This window comes from Mauremys mutica, chromosome 12 (genome assembly GCF_020497125.1).
Source record: "Mauremys mutica isolate MM-2020 ecotype Southern chromosome 12, ASM2049712v1, whole genome shotgun sequence".
NCBI lineage: Eukaryota > Metazoa > Chordata > Testudines > Geoemydidae > Mauremys > Mauremys mutica.
In genome coordinates, this window is record NC_059083.1 from 26,926,830 (window position 1) to 26,940,863 (window position 14,034).

The following is a 14,034-nucleotide window of genomic DNA, read 5'->3' on the forward strand; positions in this document are numbered from 1 at the left end:
AACAGCCCTTCTGAAGCAAAATTCACCCACCTGGTTGGATCTTCTGGGAAGTTTAAAATCTCCTGGGTGTGGCCAGACTTCACCCCTTTGGCTGGGGCAGTTACATGGTCATTGACTGGTCCCGTTTCTCACGCATGTTGCGCAGCTAATTCTGGCGATCAAAGAGTCGCGGTTTTGTCTCGTGGCTTTTCCGTAGAACGGTGTTACAAGAAATCTGATTTTATTCCGAATCGATAAACCTGCGCTCGGCTCGCAGCGTTCGCCCGGGGAAAGTGAAAGTAACACTGTCAATTGCCTCATTGCAAACCTTGTCACGTGGGGAGGGTCGAGTCTTCTCTTAAAGAAACAGCCTCGGTCCTGCTGCACCGCAAGTGTGTGGGAAACCGGAACTTTATGTTAACAAACGGGGCTTTGGTGTTGTTGGGGGGTCGGGGCGCGTTGCCGTTTAGTTTATTAGATTCAGCAAAAGCAGGAAGAAGATTCTCTTTGAAATCATGGCTGGATTCAGCCTTGGCTCCAAGTGCTCGCGCTGTGAAACAGGTGATTTGTGCAGCAAGCGCTGGGAGGGAGGAATGCTCAGGGAAGAGGTAGGGCCAGGGTGGGGATTTGGGGAAGGGGTCCAATGGGGGGCAGAGTTGGGGTGGAGACTTTGAGGAAGGGGTTGGAATGGGGGCAGGTGGCAGAAGTGGAGTCAGGGTGGGGCTGATGGGGCGCAAGCACCCACCGGTGTACCTTAACTCTGTATTTCTTGGTTTTCAGAAATTTGAGCTTTGAAGCTGCACCGAGCTCTTCTTTAGGGCCGTGTTGCTGGTAAGCTCGTCTCTGTCCCCAGCAGAAGTTGATCCAATAAAAGATCTCACATAATCCACCTGTAATAGACCGGGGCCAACATGGCTGCCACAGCACAGCAAATCACTTCTGATGAACTGGATGTTTTGGAAGGTCACGATCTTTAGTGGGAAACGGGAACTTCCTTTTTGAACTCATGACTGATTCAGAGTCAATTGTTCATGTGTCCTAGTTACCTGAATCCAGTCGTGATTTCAAAGAGAATCTTCTTCCTGCTTTTACTGAATCTAATAAACTAAATAGCAACACAACACCCCCCACCCCCCCAACACCACCAAAGCCCCTTTTGTTAAAACATAAAGTTCCTGTTTCCCACACACTCGTGGTGCAGCAGGACCGGGGCTGTTTCTTTAAGAGAAGACTCGACCCTCCCCACGTGACAGGGTTTGCAATGAGGCAATGGACAGTGTTACTTTCACTTCCCCCGGGTGAACGCTGCGAGCCGAGCGCAGGTTTGTCAATTGGGAACAAACCCACGTTTCTTTTAACACCGTTCTACGGAAAAGTCAGGAGACAAAACTGCGGCTCTTTGATCGCCAGAATTAGCTGAGCAACATGCGTGAGAAACGGGACCAGTCAATGACCATGTCACTGTCCCAGCCAAAGGGGTGAAGTCTGGCCACACCCGGGAGATTTTAAACTTCCCAGAAGACCCAACCAGGTGGGTGAATTTTGCTTACGAAGGGCTGTTTGTAACGTCTAACACCCGATACTTATTGCGGGGACAGATTGTTCAAAACACAAGGAGTAAATAATCCCGTGATCATTTGTTTCTCTCTTTGTAGAAACTTGACAGAACAGCTACATTCAAAGTGATTTGTCGTCAAATACGTTGCAGTTTGTTTTCATAGCAATGTAACACGAGACTTTTACAGCTTGTGGAATGAGTCATTTCTTTGTTTTGCTGAATTTTATTCAAGAACAGGGGTCCCAACACTGTTCTTGGGAGAGATTTGTAACGTCCTATACTTTGAATACAGGAAATTTACTGCAGCAAATCCAGCTGCCATCAGTCTAGTTTTCTCACTGTGCTGACATTGCAGTTTTCTGCCTCTTGACTAGGGGGTGAATTGTTTTGTTCTTGTAAAAACTAAAATTATGCTCAGAATCAATCAAAACAGAAACCTGCCTCCTTTTCTCCTTCTGAATTCAGTGAGAATTAAGCATGTGCCTAATGTTGATCCTGTGTTCAAGAGTGTCACTGAGTGGGGACTTCAGGCTATATTTAAAAAGGGACATTTATATATTGTGTAACAGATTAGCTCTTCCTGTGTGAAGAGCCATTCAAGGGTCAATATCATGAAGAAACCTATAGGAGTGCAGCTATTTAAAAATGGCTGTATTATTGTGAAATGATGTGTTTGTTTTGATTAAAAAATTAGCTTATTTTAAATTTTTTAATCATGTATTGCACAAAATATTATATTTTAGTTTTTTAACTTTTTTCACCCTTTTCTTCTTTTAGACAGGATAAGGGATGGGTGAATAAAATGTTTTTATTCCATTTGATTAGGGTTTCTCATTTTGAATCAATTTGAAATATTTTTTTCATTTAGCATCATTTTGTTGAAAAATTAAAAACATTAAAATAATAGGAAAAATCAATTTTAAAAAACAGATTTCTAAAAGCCATTCTCTATTGAAAAATCAGTTTGTTTAAGTATTTTTGATCAGGTTCAGTATTGTCAACTCTCATCCGAAGAAGTGGGTATTCACCCACGAAAGCTCATGCTGCAAAACATCTGTTAGTCTATAAGGTGCCACAGGATTCTTTGTTGCTTTTACAGATCCAGACTAACACGGCTACCCCTCTGATACTCAACTCTCATAGTTATTTGTGATTTTTGTTATTTTTATTTTGTCTCCCAGTATTCGGTAATTTTCTGAAAGCCCTAATGTTCTAGTTTTGAGTGTATGTGATATTTGATTTCATTTAAAGTAAAAAATAAATTTCTAGCCTTTATAGTTGCAGGGAAAAGTTTAAGATTGAATGTACCCTCAAGGCTCAAAAACCAAATGGCAAAAAATAGGAACTCAAAATGTATATTTAAAATATTGATTTTTAAGTCAGTCACATACCTTTTTTGACCCAATTTGTTTTTATTTTTTTAAATGTGTGTACAGGGGGGGGGAGGATTTTTTGTATTGATTTTCATAAAGCAACAAATATTCTAAAGCACAAAAAAAAACCACCCCACAAAAATGTACAGCTTGTATATGTTCCCATAATTAAACAATTATGCAGTTTTACAGCTAATCAAAGCTAAAAGACCAGACAATCATAAGCGTGGGAAGTAGGGCGGGGGGGGGGGGGGTTGGGGGGGTGCAGTGTCCCCAGGTTTTATGTGGGGCTCCACTCCTGCCCGCCACTAGCTGTGGACCCAGCCTCAGTCCCTTTACCCCTGTCTGTGCGCCACCCTTCTGGAGATATAGCCCTGCTCCCAGCCCCAGCTCTGAGGGGAGGGGTAAAGGGCATGAGGTAAAAAATTTGAGGGCACTTTCACTGCCTTTCAGCACCCCCACTGTAAAAACTGTTCAAGTGCCACTGCAGACAACACAAGACCAGACAATACCATGCACCCCTAACACATTAGGGTTGGGGTTATACTGACTTTTGAATCCTGGGTTTGGCAGTACTGCTGCTCTGTTTTTGAAAGGCACAAACAAATTTCAGTTTGCTGTAATGGGGGCGGGGAGGGATAGCTCAGTGGTTTGAGCATTGGCCTGCCAAACCCAGGGTTGTGAGTTCAATATTTGAGGAGGCTATTTAGGGATCTGGGGCAAAAATTGGTCCTGCTAGTGAAGGCAGGGGGCTGGACTCAATGACCTTTCAACATCCCTTCCAGTTCTAGGAGATTGGTTTATCTCCTATTATTATTATTATTATTATTAATTCATTCAATCTGCACAAACCAGTATATCACCCCTATTAATTTAATTCACCAAAGTGCTGTAGTTTTTTGGCAATAAAGATCTGAAGGAAATGCCAGATTCTCAGGGTGGATGAAAATTGATCTTTAAAAAATGATTTAAAAAATTAAATCAGAGGCTTTTCTTTCACTTGGATTTTTTTAAATTTAAATTAAATACTGGTTTATCTTTCAGATTAAAATTATGACAACTGATGCTAAGACATATAACATTCAAGCAGTATATGCTTGTGTCCTGGGATCTCACCCCCACTTTGAGCTTATGGGTTCAAAGATGGGGACCCGCATGTATTCTGCCACCATGTCATAGGGTCTCACCCCCACTTTGAGCTTGTGGGTTCAAAGATGGGGACCCGACTTGGTTTCCCTCTAAACTAAAATCCTAGTTTAGATCTAGTAAGCTGCCACCACTCAATCAGGAAATGTGGATTGAGACACAGTCCTTCCCCAAAATCCTAGGGGATTCCAAGAGCCCCAAATCCATGGAGTTCTTACACCCAGGAGAAATAAACCATTCCCCCTGCTTCCTCCCCCCTCCCTTTTCCTAGGAGAGATACCGGGATCTAACTACAGAGGGATACCTCCCCCTTCTCTTTCCCTGAGAATCCACCCAAGGAAAGACCAAACAAGTCCTTAATAGAAAAGAATTTATTAAAGACTAAAAAGAAAATACAGAATCTCTATGAGCCCAAGCTGGACACTCATAGGGTCTAAGCTTATCAATCTCTGGAGAGAATTCCCCCTCCCCCCTTTCTCAGTCAAAGCAAAATCAGCAAACAGGAATAAAGCATTTCCTTTAGCAAACACACACTTGCACATGTAGAAAACAAATCATAAGACTAATTCGCCTTTCTAATTAATACTCACTATTAATTAGTAGAAACTACTCCAGGAGAACTTGGAGACATGACTGGCCTTTCTTAGATTCAAAAAGAGAACTAACAAAGAACACAGACAAAGGCTTCCCTCCACAGAGATTTGAAATGATCTCGTCTCTGATTGGTCCTTTGGTCAGGTGGTCACCAGGTACTGCATGTTAACCCTTTACAGGTAAAACAGACTTTAACCCTTAGCTATCTGTTTATGACAGCTTGCTTCAAAAGTTTTAAAGAAAATCAGATCAATGAAGCAGTGGCAGTCACTGGCTAAGCACCTGGAAGCAGAATTTGTTGAAGGGCTCATTCAGCTTTTGACAGCAATAGCCTGTTCTGCAGGTACAGAGAAAATATTTTATTCATTTCAATGTACCCAACTAGCTCAATTCAATGACTCGTCCATTCAAAATTGAGAAACCAGTTGGGAGTTGAAAAATCAGGAAAGTTTGTTTTCCACTTTGAACCTATCATTAAGAACAAGGTGTGAGAGGATGAGATCTACCAGCTCTAAAATCTTGAAGGACACGGTGACCAAAAACAATCAGTTCAATTCACTAACTGCAGATAATAGTTCCTTTTTTCTAACAAATCAGATTTGAATGCAAGACATGTTTTAGTAAAGTATTTTTCTCTTCCCTATCCTGTTGTCCAGATCAAGTTACAGTGAAGATGAAGCTTCTTTCATTCTGTCCTAGCTTTGCAGTGAGCACTTCTCTGCCTACTTTGATCATTTTCTTCATTATTTATCACATTCACAAGCTGGAATCAGGTAGGAATCCCTCTGGTCCTTCTGCTGCTTGTAGGATTTGTTTCATTGTAGTGATTTATAAATCATGCCTATTCCACTCCTTTGAACAAAACTGAAAAAAACCCAAACCAACCAACCAAACAAAAAAACAACCCCCAAACCCACCCCTACAAGAAATTCCAGATTGGCTCAATATCAGTAAATAAGTCTCCACATCCTCCCCAACCCTTCTGGAGGAGTAATTCTCCATCAGCTGCATATGAGGCAATTCAGTTTCTCTATCCATCTAGATACTTATATCATCATAGTATCTGAGTGTGAGGCTGTATGGAATATGGGTGACCATTTATAATGGCATTGATACCAATATTACAAAATCACAATAACTCTTATACAAGATATGCCACGAGAAGTAATTATGCCGCTCTACCCTGTGCTGATTAGGCCTCAACTGGAGTATTGTGTCCAGTTCTGGGTGCCACATTTCAAGAAAGATGTGGACAAATTGGAGCGAGTCCAGAGAAGAGCAACAAGGATGATTAGGGGTCTGGAAAACATGACTTATGAGGGAAGATTGAAAGAACTGGGTTTGTTTAGTCTGGAAAAGAGAAGGGGACATGATAACAGTTTTCAAATACCTAAAAGATTGTTATAAGGAGGAGGGAGAAAAATTGTTCTCCTTAACCTCTGAGGATAGGACAAGAAGCAATGGGCTTAAATTGCATCAAGAGAGGTTTAGGTTGGATATTAGGAAAAACTTCCTAAATGTCAGGGTGGTTAAGCACTGGAATAAATTGCCCAGGGAGGTTGTGGAATCTCCATCATTGGAGATTTTTAAGAGCAGGTTAGACAAACACCTGTCAGGGATGGTCTAGACAGTGCTGGTCCTGCCATGAGTGCAGGGGACTGGACTAGATGACCTCTCGAGGTCCCTTCCAGTTTTATGATTCTATTGTAAGGTATCAGTGAAAAAGGCTTGATATGCTAAATATAAGTTTGTTTATAGTCTGTATCATCTTTGTATGGTGAGATATAAATATGTGTGGTATATTTGTGTCTCAAACTTGTGCTGTGACACCCCCAGACAGACCAGCATCAGCACTATCCAGCCTGCTGTAGAATGAGCCATTGAGAAAAGCCTTGGGACTATGAGTCAGCAGGACGTAGACAAGTATGAGGGGGTAGCCGTGTTAGTCTGTATCCACAGAAACAACGAGGAGTCTGGTGGCACCTTAAAGACTAACAGATTTATTTGGGAAAAGCTTATGCCCAAAATAAATCTTAGTCTTTAAGGTGCCACTGGACTCCTCGTTGTTTTTCAGGACATGTAGGGACATGCATAGGTGCCGACTTCTACTGGTGCCAGTGAGCGCTTGATTCCTCCCTCTGCCCCTACCCCGTCCCCGCCCTGCTCCCATTCCGACACCTTCCCCAAATCCCGACCCCGGACCGGCCTCTTCCCTGCTTCCTCCCCTGAGCATGCCACTTTCCCACTCCTCCCCACTCCCTCCGAGAACTTGGTATGGCTGTGTGGCAGCAGCAAGTGCTGGGAGGTAGGTGGAGGAGGCGGTGTTGTGGGATGAGGAGTTTGGCTGCCAGTGGGTGCAGAGCACCCACTAATTTTTCTCTGTGGGTGCCCCAGCCCCGGATCACCCACAGAGTTGGTGCCTATGGGGTCATGCCGATGGACAGGGGACTCCAAGTACCTTTTCATGCCCATGTGCTGTGAGTTTGTGTTTGGGACAAAGGATGTCCCTGCCACATGGCAAAGGATATAAAAAGGCAGCTGCATCTTCTCCATTTTGTCTACAATCCTGCTTCTCACCTCTGGAGTAACTTCTGTACATACTGAAGCTTTGAACAAAGGACTGATAGACCCATCCAAGCTTTGGATGTGTTCCAGAGGGACTTTGCAAGCTAGCAAACTCACCAGTGCTGCTAAGAACCTGATATATGGATTCTGAAGTCTCTCTTTCTGTATGTATATATATGTGTGTGTATATATATGAAAGTATCTGACTGCTTTGACCATTTAGCAACTCTCTTCTTTTTCATTCCTTTTCTTTTCTAATAAAACCTTTAGATTTAGATACTAAAGGATTGGCTGGCAGCATGGTATTTTGGGTAAGATTCAAACTGGTATTCTGGTAATGTGTCTGGTCCTTTGGGGAATTGAAATAACATTTTTTATAACGTGAATAGAGATTTAAGTAACTTCTCACTGTACTGAACCTATTCACAGATTGGGAGCCAGAGACTGGAATGCAGTAAAGGGGGCTGTGTGATTTCTTTTCTAGATAACCAGTGTGGGGGATCAGAAGCACAGTTTGTGATCTAACTAGAGTGTAAACCACCAGTTTTGGGAGAATCTTCTCTCCTTTTTGCAGCCTTCCCTGACGTTGGCATTTCCACTGTGGGCTGCTCTACACACGTCTGGTCATGCTGAGCATCCTACTTCACATGCTTGCATCCTCTGTGACCCAGTCCTTTCTCAAACACCAAGGCAACCTGGCCTAAAGCTGAAGTGATTTGGGGTCAGTGAGGCCAAGGCAAGTGAGTCCCAGAGTTGAAGACCCTGTAATGAAAATGTCCTGGCAGTGACCCCGTCTCACTGAAAACAGGTGGACGGGGGCAAAGGAGGAAAACTCAAGAACCTCAGCTCATCTCAATGAAAATGGTGTCCTCATACGAGGTGAGAGGTGGTGGTCTCCAAAGAAGCTGGGTCCCAAAACATTAGGGTGAAATTCTAGGTGATCTCTGTTGACTTCAGTGGAGTCAGGATTTCATCTTTTCACACTTCTCATATTACAACCAACACTGAGAATCACATCAGAAATATAGTGAAGGCCGGGACAGATCACAGACCTCAGGTATACAGTGTATATACTCAGGTCACCCTGTCCAGTCACAGGGCACTGAAATGGCTCTGTGGCATGTCAAATTAATATAAGGGGAGTTATCAGTGACGCCTGTACCTGAGCTGGCCTGTCACTTTTTTTAATGTAACTCTCCTCTCCCCCACTTTCACTTGTTTGTTATTGTGCCAAATTTTCAATGTTTAGGCTGGAAATTTGATTGCCAGGAGTCTGCCCCGTGCTGAATTTTTGGAAACTTTGAACCTATTGAGCACTCTGAGGTGCTTCTCTTTTTGCTTTGGTGTCTTTCACAGCCCAGTTCAATGTGACCAGTCCTGGTCACCCTGTCACTGCTGTTGTGGGTGAGGCCATTGTGTTACCCTGTCACCTATCCCCCAGGATGAGCGCTGAGAACATGGAGGTGAGATGGTTCCGATCTGATTTCCTTTCATTTGTGCACCTGTATCAGCATGGGAAGGATCAATACGGGAACCAGATGCCAGACTATCGTGGAAGGACAGAGCTTCTGAAAGCTGGCATCACGGATGGGAATGTTTCCTTGCAGATTCTTAATATCAGACCCTCAAATGAAGGACAATACCACTGTTTTGTTCAAGACGGTTCTTTTTATGAGGAAGCCCCATTGGAACTGAAGTTAGCAGGTCAGCTGCTCTTGTCTGTATTATCTTAGTCTGGGCTGCAGTTTTTGTTCTTTTCTACTGCAACAACAGTGACTAACAACTTGTGAATTATTTTAGAGTAACACAGCGTGTCTAGATTTCAGCACACGACCATGTTCATACACTTTGGAAAATATGCTTAAAAGGTTTCCCAACGTTTTATTAAAGACCTTTTCAGAATGGTCAAGAGATTTCCTTGCCCAAAAGATGTTTTTGGCTGACTTCAAAAGGAGGGAGAGAAAGGAGGGAAAAGACATCTAGACAAATATGGGCCTGGTTTATACCTAGAAAAATAGGTCAGTTTAACTGTCTCTCAGGGGTGTGAAAAATACACTCCACATGAGTGACAAAACTAAGCTGACCTAAGTCCCCATGCAGGTAGCGCTGGGTCAACAGAAGAATTCTTCTGTCAACCTAGCTACTGCCTCTCATAGCGGTGTATTACCAATGACACCAGGAGAAGTCCTGCCGTTGGTGTAAGCAGTGTCTCCACTGAAGCACCACAGTAGTGAAGCTGTGCTGCTGTAGCCTTTCAAGTGTGGACGGCCTGTGGTCTTCCAATTTCTCTGCAGTCATTCTGAGGCGAGGCTAAGGTGGGACTGCCAGGTTTATAGGGCCTTTTGACGTGGTCACTACAGGTAGTTAGTTGGGGTGTAGTCAAAATCAGTTGTAGCTTTCTGATTGGCTGAGGCCACATAAAGATGGTGGTGAGGGAGGGAGACATTATGTATTTACTGCTAGTGGATGAGTCTGAGTGTTTGTCCCCTTCTGCTCTGACACAGGAACCATGGAGCCAGTTAGATTTATTTATTTGTTTAAAAATAGAACAAACAAAATGTCTATCCAATATACTAAAAACTGGCTTTCTGAAAAATTCATATCCCACTAGGTATTTAAATGAAGTGACCAGATTTCCAAATGTGTTCAGTGCTCCATTGCTCTTGGGTAGAGAGGACAATATCTCTCACTTATTCAGTGAAATTATTTTAAATATTTGTTCACATCTTTTCCTGTGTCCATGCGTATTGGGAATTCAGAAATTCCAGTGTTCATTAATCCCGTCTACATGATCAAGTGATCTCTAGTGGGAATAAGGGATCCACAATCTCTCACTCATCCTTTTAGCTGTTAAGTTACCCCATTGATTTGTCACACATTTATGTAATTTTTCTTCTAGCTTTGGGGTCCAATCCTCTCATCTCTGTGGAGAGTCACCAGGATGGAGGGATCCGGGTGGTTTGTCAATCAGCTGGGTGGTACCCAGAGCCCAAGGTGCTATGGAGAGATCCCAGTGGGCAAGAATTACCATCACTGTCTGAAGCAAAATCCCTAGGGGATAGTGGCCTGTTTGAAACAGAAAATTCTATTATTATAAAAGAACGTTCAAACCAGAACCTGTCCTGTTGGATCAGGAACACCGTTCTCAATCAAGAAAAGGAATCAACCATTTATATAGCAGGTCAGTTACCAGCTAAACCCACACACAGAAATCACCTTCAGCAGAAACAAAACAAAACATAGGAAACAAAGAACTGAAGCATCTGTTGTGCATATTTTACAACTACATAAAAACAAGGAAGTTCAGAAACTGGCACCTTAACAGGTCACAACTTCGGCAATCTGCCTTAATTTTGAAGATTTAGAGTTATCAGAGTTCTGGGTTTCATGTAAATTTAATAGTAACTCCAATACTCCTGAAATTCTTACTTAAAAAAAAGAGTGTGTGATTTTTGAGAAGAAATATTCACCAAACCTTGAAAGAGTTTGTTCCTAAAAACTTAACTTCACCACAGTGATTTTGTGACTGTAGCAATTTTTACACTATGGTTTGGTTGCTACCCTTTCAATAAGTGAAATATCACCAAATTATGTGGGCTTGTTTCTGTTGACATTCAATGGGAGTTGTGCTCATAACTCACTTTGCCTTTGTTTACACACACAAGCTGCACTGATTATCTACTCAGTTATCGACGAAACCTCTTGTCTGAATGCTCTTATTTCAGTTTCAGAGTGTCCTATGTATTTTGCTTAAGTCAGTTCCTTACTGATTGATACTAAATGGATAAAGGACTCCATTCAACTGATTTACAATTTAAAGTTTTGTCAACCAGTTTAGTTAAATTGGGGCAGTCCTGTTACGTGGTCAGCTGTGGAATCAGTGTAACAATGATGACTGCATGAGTGTTACACCAATTTCACTAAACCAGTGCATAAATCCTGTGTGGAGAAGGCCTTAGGCATGTTTGAAATGCCCACCCCGGCTAGATGATTTTGATGCTGTAAACACAAGAACGGCAAAAGAAGATGAATCAATTTTCAGCACATAATGTTTGAATTAATTGCAATTATAATTAATTGAAATAATTGGGGAAATTATTAGTGACTCAGCAAAATACTCTTGCAATTTCTGAATGCTGCTGAACAGTGAGGAGCAAATTGTTTGCTGCCATAACTCTACTGAAGTCAGTGTGGTTTTGTGAGCAGAGAATTTGCCCCTGAACTCAATGAAGCTCTGAATACCATGAATCAAACCAGGCCTGGTCATTCACAGGTTAATCAGTGCTAAAGCTGTGTTGGTTGGAGTAATTTTTACAATCAGGTTTTGGTCTTTTGTGTAGCATAGAGGGGGTCATGTTTTCACTCTTATCTCACATACGTCCTGCTGGGGACTGTTTATGTAGTTACGTGCAGTAGAGAAAAAATTGATGTTGTTCCTGCTTCCAAACTAATGCAAATCCTGTGGGGTTTATTTTTCAGATTTCTTTTTCCCAAGGGTGAATCCATGGATGGTGGCTCTGAGTGTGATTCTCCTGGTTTTGTTTGGTTTCATTGGCCTCACTCTTTATCTATTTAACATGAAAGGTAAATGTCACAGGGGAAAATGTTAGTGAAATGAACAAGAATTTTCTTCTAATAAATGAAAAAAGGGAAGAATGACATTTTACACTAGGACAAGCAGGGGAAGCACAGACCTGCACTGCGCTCCCCCCAGCAGCACAGGGAAGGAAACATTACTAAGGTTTCCATTTGCTCCAGGAGGCAGTGATCTGCACCAGCCCTTTACAGGCACAGAATATTTCTCCCCCAGAACTGCCTCAGTTAAGCTGAATGGAGCATTTGGGGAAGGGGTGGAGGGAAGATTGAGCCAAAACCTTCTCCCCTCCTCGCTCTTTTCTCACCACTTCCCACCCAGCTGTGCAGTTATTCCCTCCTCAGTTCCCATGGACTTTGGGAATTAGTTAATGTCTCTTTCCCTCCTCTGATAAGAAAATATTTTGTACAGAGTTGGGTCCCCATAACGATTGTGTTTGATTTTATTTTGGGAGCAGTTGTCTGATTTCATTTACTGTTACAAAGAAATTGGAATGAGACAAAACCTGGCAAATTTCATCCTAATAGGTAATATTAAAAAATATACAACAGTAGAAAAGAAAAGAGGGGTCTGAATAGACATGAGCTCTGAGCCTGAACATGAGTTCTGACAATGGTGAGGAACAATAAGTCCGAGATGGAGAAGGGAAAACTTTTTCTCCTGGTGTTGAGAATATGAAACCCATCAAAGGCTCATGAATTGTATAATCACTGGGCAACTTTCATGAAATGCAGACAACTGTATAACCAAGGCAAAACTGCTCCTAATAAGCATTTATATTTATTTCTGTTTATTTTTAATGGAACGGGATATAGAAATCTGTAAATGTCATGCTCTTTCCTCCAACAAGTAAAACTTTTCTACAAATTTGTCTCCTCATAAGGGTATTTCTTTGTTTATTTATGAATTTTTTGAGTGGAGTTTTTTAACCAGAAAAAGATGAAAGCCAAGATACTGCACCACTAACATTAGTTAGAGCTTTGCCATTGACTTCAATGAGTGTAGGATCAAGCACTGAATGCACAAGTCATGTCGCTAAAACAATCATGCTGATAATTTGAGGGCCAGAAATTCCAGTCAGCACCCCTAGAGCTCCCAGCAAAGTAAATGGGAATGTGAGAGACAATACAAGGAAGCTGGACTGGGCTCTAATGTCTAGATTTTAAAAGGTATGTGGTCAGCTAACTTTCACTGAAATCAGTGGGAGTTAGGCTCCTAAATGCCTTGAAAAATCAGACCCTAATTCCATAAGGAATTCAAAACTTTCAGAATTGTAAATCCTTGAAAACAGTCAGTAACTGTCGGACACTTAACTCTAGCGTAGCCACATGGTTAGTAAAACATGAATGAAATGTTTGGTATTTAGGGGCCAGACGTTCCTATCATAAAAACACGCCTTTAAATCTCCATGAACGGAAAATATTCTTAAGTAACTTGTATTGACATCTGTTTGCTTTATTTCGTTTCTGTAGGGAAACATCTTGGAGAAATCAGTAAGTTCAATTTTTCTCCACATAGAACCTTTTCCATTAAGTTGTTTGCTGTTCTGTTATTTATGATGATGGTTATTATTAAAGAGAGATCAATTTGAAAATCACATGAAATGTCAGTGATAATGTATTGATCATTATTCAGTATGTGGGTAAGAGGAAATCAGAAAGAAAATGTTGTTTGCAATCAGGGCCGGCTCTAACATTTTTGCTGCCCCAAGCAAAAAAAAAAAGAGCACCGCCCGACCCCCCCCCACTCCCTGAGCACCGCGTGGGGCCGCCCAACTCCCCACCCCCCGCCCCAGCGCTGCCTGGCCAAACCAAAACCAACAAAAACAAACCCCGATCGCCGCCCCCTCCCAAGGTGCTGCCCCAAGCACGTGCTTGGTAGGCTGGTGCCTGTTTGCAGTGTATCTTCTCTGAGGGTGAAATCCACATGGTGCTGGAGGCACCATGACATGGGGGACCAGGAGGACACTGTGCCATCAAATGTCCTCTTGCCTCATTTGACAAGTAAATAATTTGGTCCAACATGGATCTTGTGTGTAATTATATCTGAGGAGAAGGAGTTCATTTTTTCGTTTAATCTTAAAAGGAAATTGGGATGAGATTAACCCTGATAAATTTCACTCTAACAGGTAGTATGAAAAGTTATACACAATGTTCAACTTTCACAAAACTCAGACAACTGTATATCCAAGAGAAAAATGCTCCTAATCATAATTTATATTTATT

General features: G+C 42.0%; 3 protein-coding genes across 7 annotated transcripts in view; 2 read left to right on the forward strand and 1 right to left on the reverse strand.

The window, feature by feature from the left end:
• Positions 1–293, reverse strand: part of LOC123345234 (butyrophilin subfamily 1 member A1-like) — a 36,078-nt gene extending 35,785 nt beyond the window's left edge. For all 4 annotated transcript variants that reach the window (XM_044981962.1, XR_006572758.1, XR_006572757.1 and 1 more), the window contains exon 1: positions 31–293. The gene's annotated coding sequence lies outside the window, so the exon portion shown is untranslated. The remainder of the gene's footprint in view (positions 1–30) is intronic.
• The window catches only part of LOC123345236 (putative selection and upkeep of intraepithelial T-cells protein 1 homolog), an 86,214-nt gene that overhangs the window by 63,982 nt on the left and 8,198 nt on the right, over positions 1–14,034 (forward strand). Inside the window, exon 8 of the mRNA XM_044981966.1 lies at positions 13,282–13,302. Within this exon, the coding sequence (XP_044837901.1) occupies positions 13,282–13,302 (21 nt within the window). The remainder of the gene's footprint in view (positions 1–13,281; positions 13,303–14,034) is intronic.
• The window catches only part of LOC123345237 (butyrophilin subfamily 1 member A1-like), a 64,327-nt gene continuing 51,585 nt past the window's right edge, over positions 1,293–14,034 (forward strand). Inside the window, exon 1 of one of the 2 annotated variants that reach the window (XM_044981968.1) lies at positions 1,293–1,510. The gene's annotated coding sequence lies outside the window, so the exon portion shown is untranslated. The remainder of the gene's footprint in view (positions 1,511–14,034) is intronic. The other variant, XM_044981971.1, reaches the window with a different exon arrangement.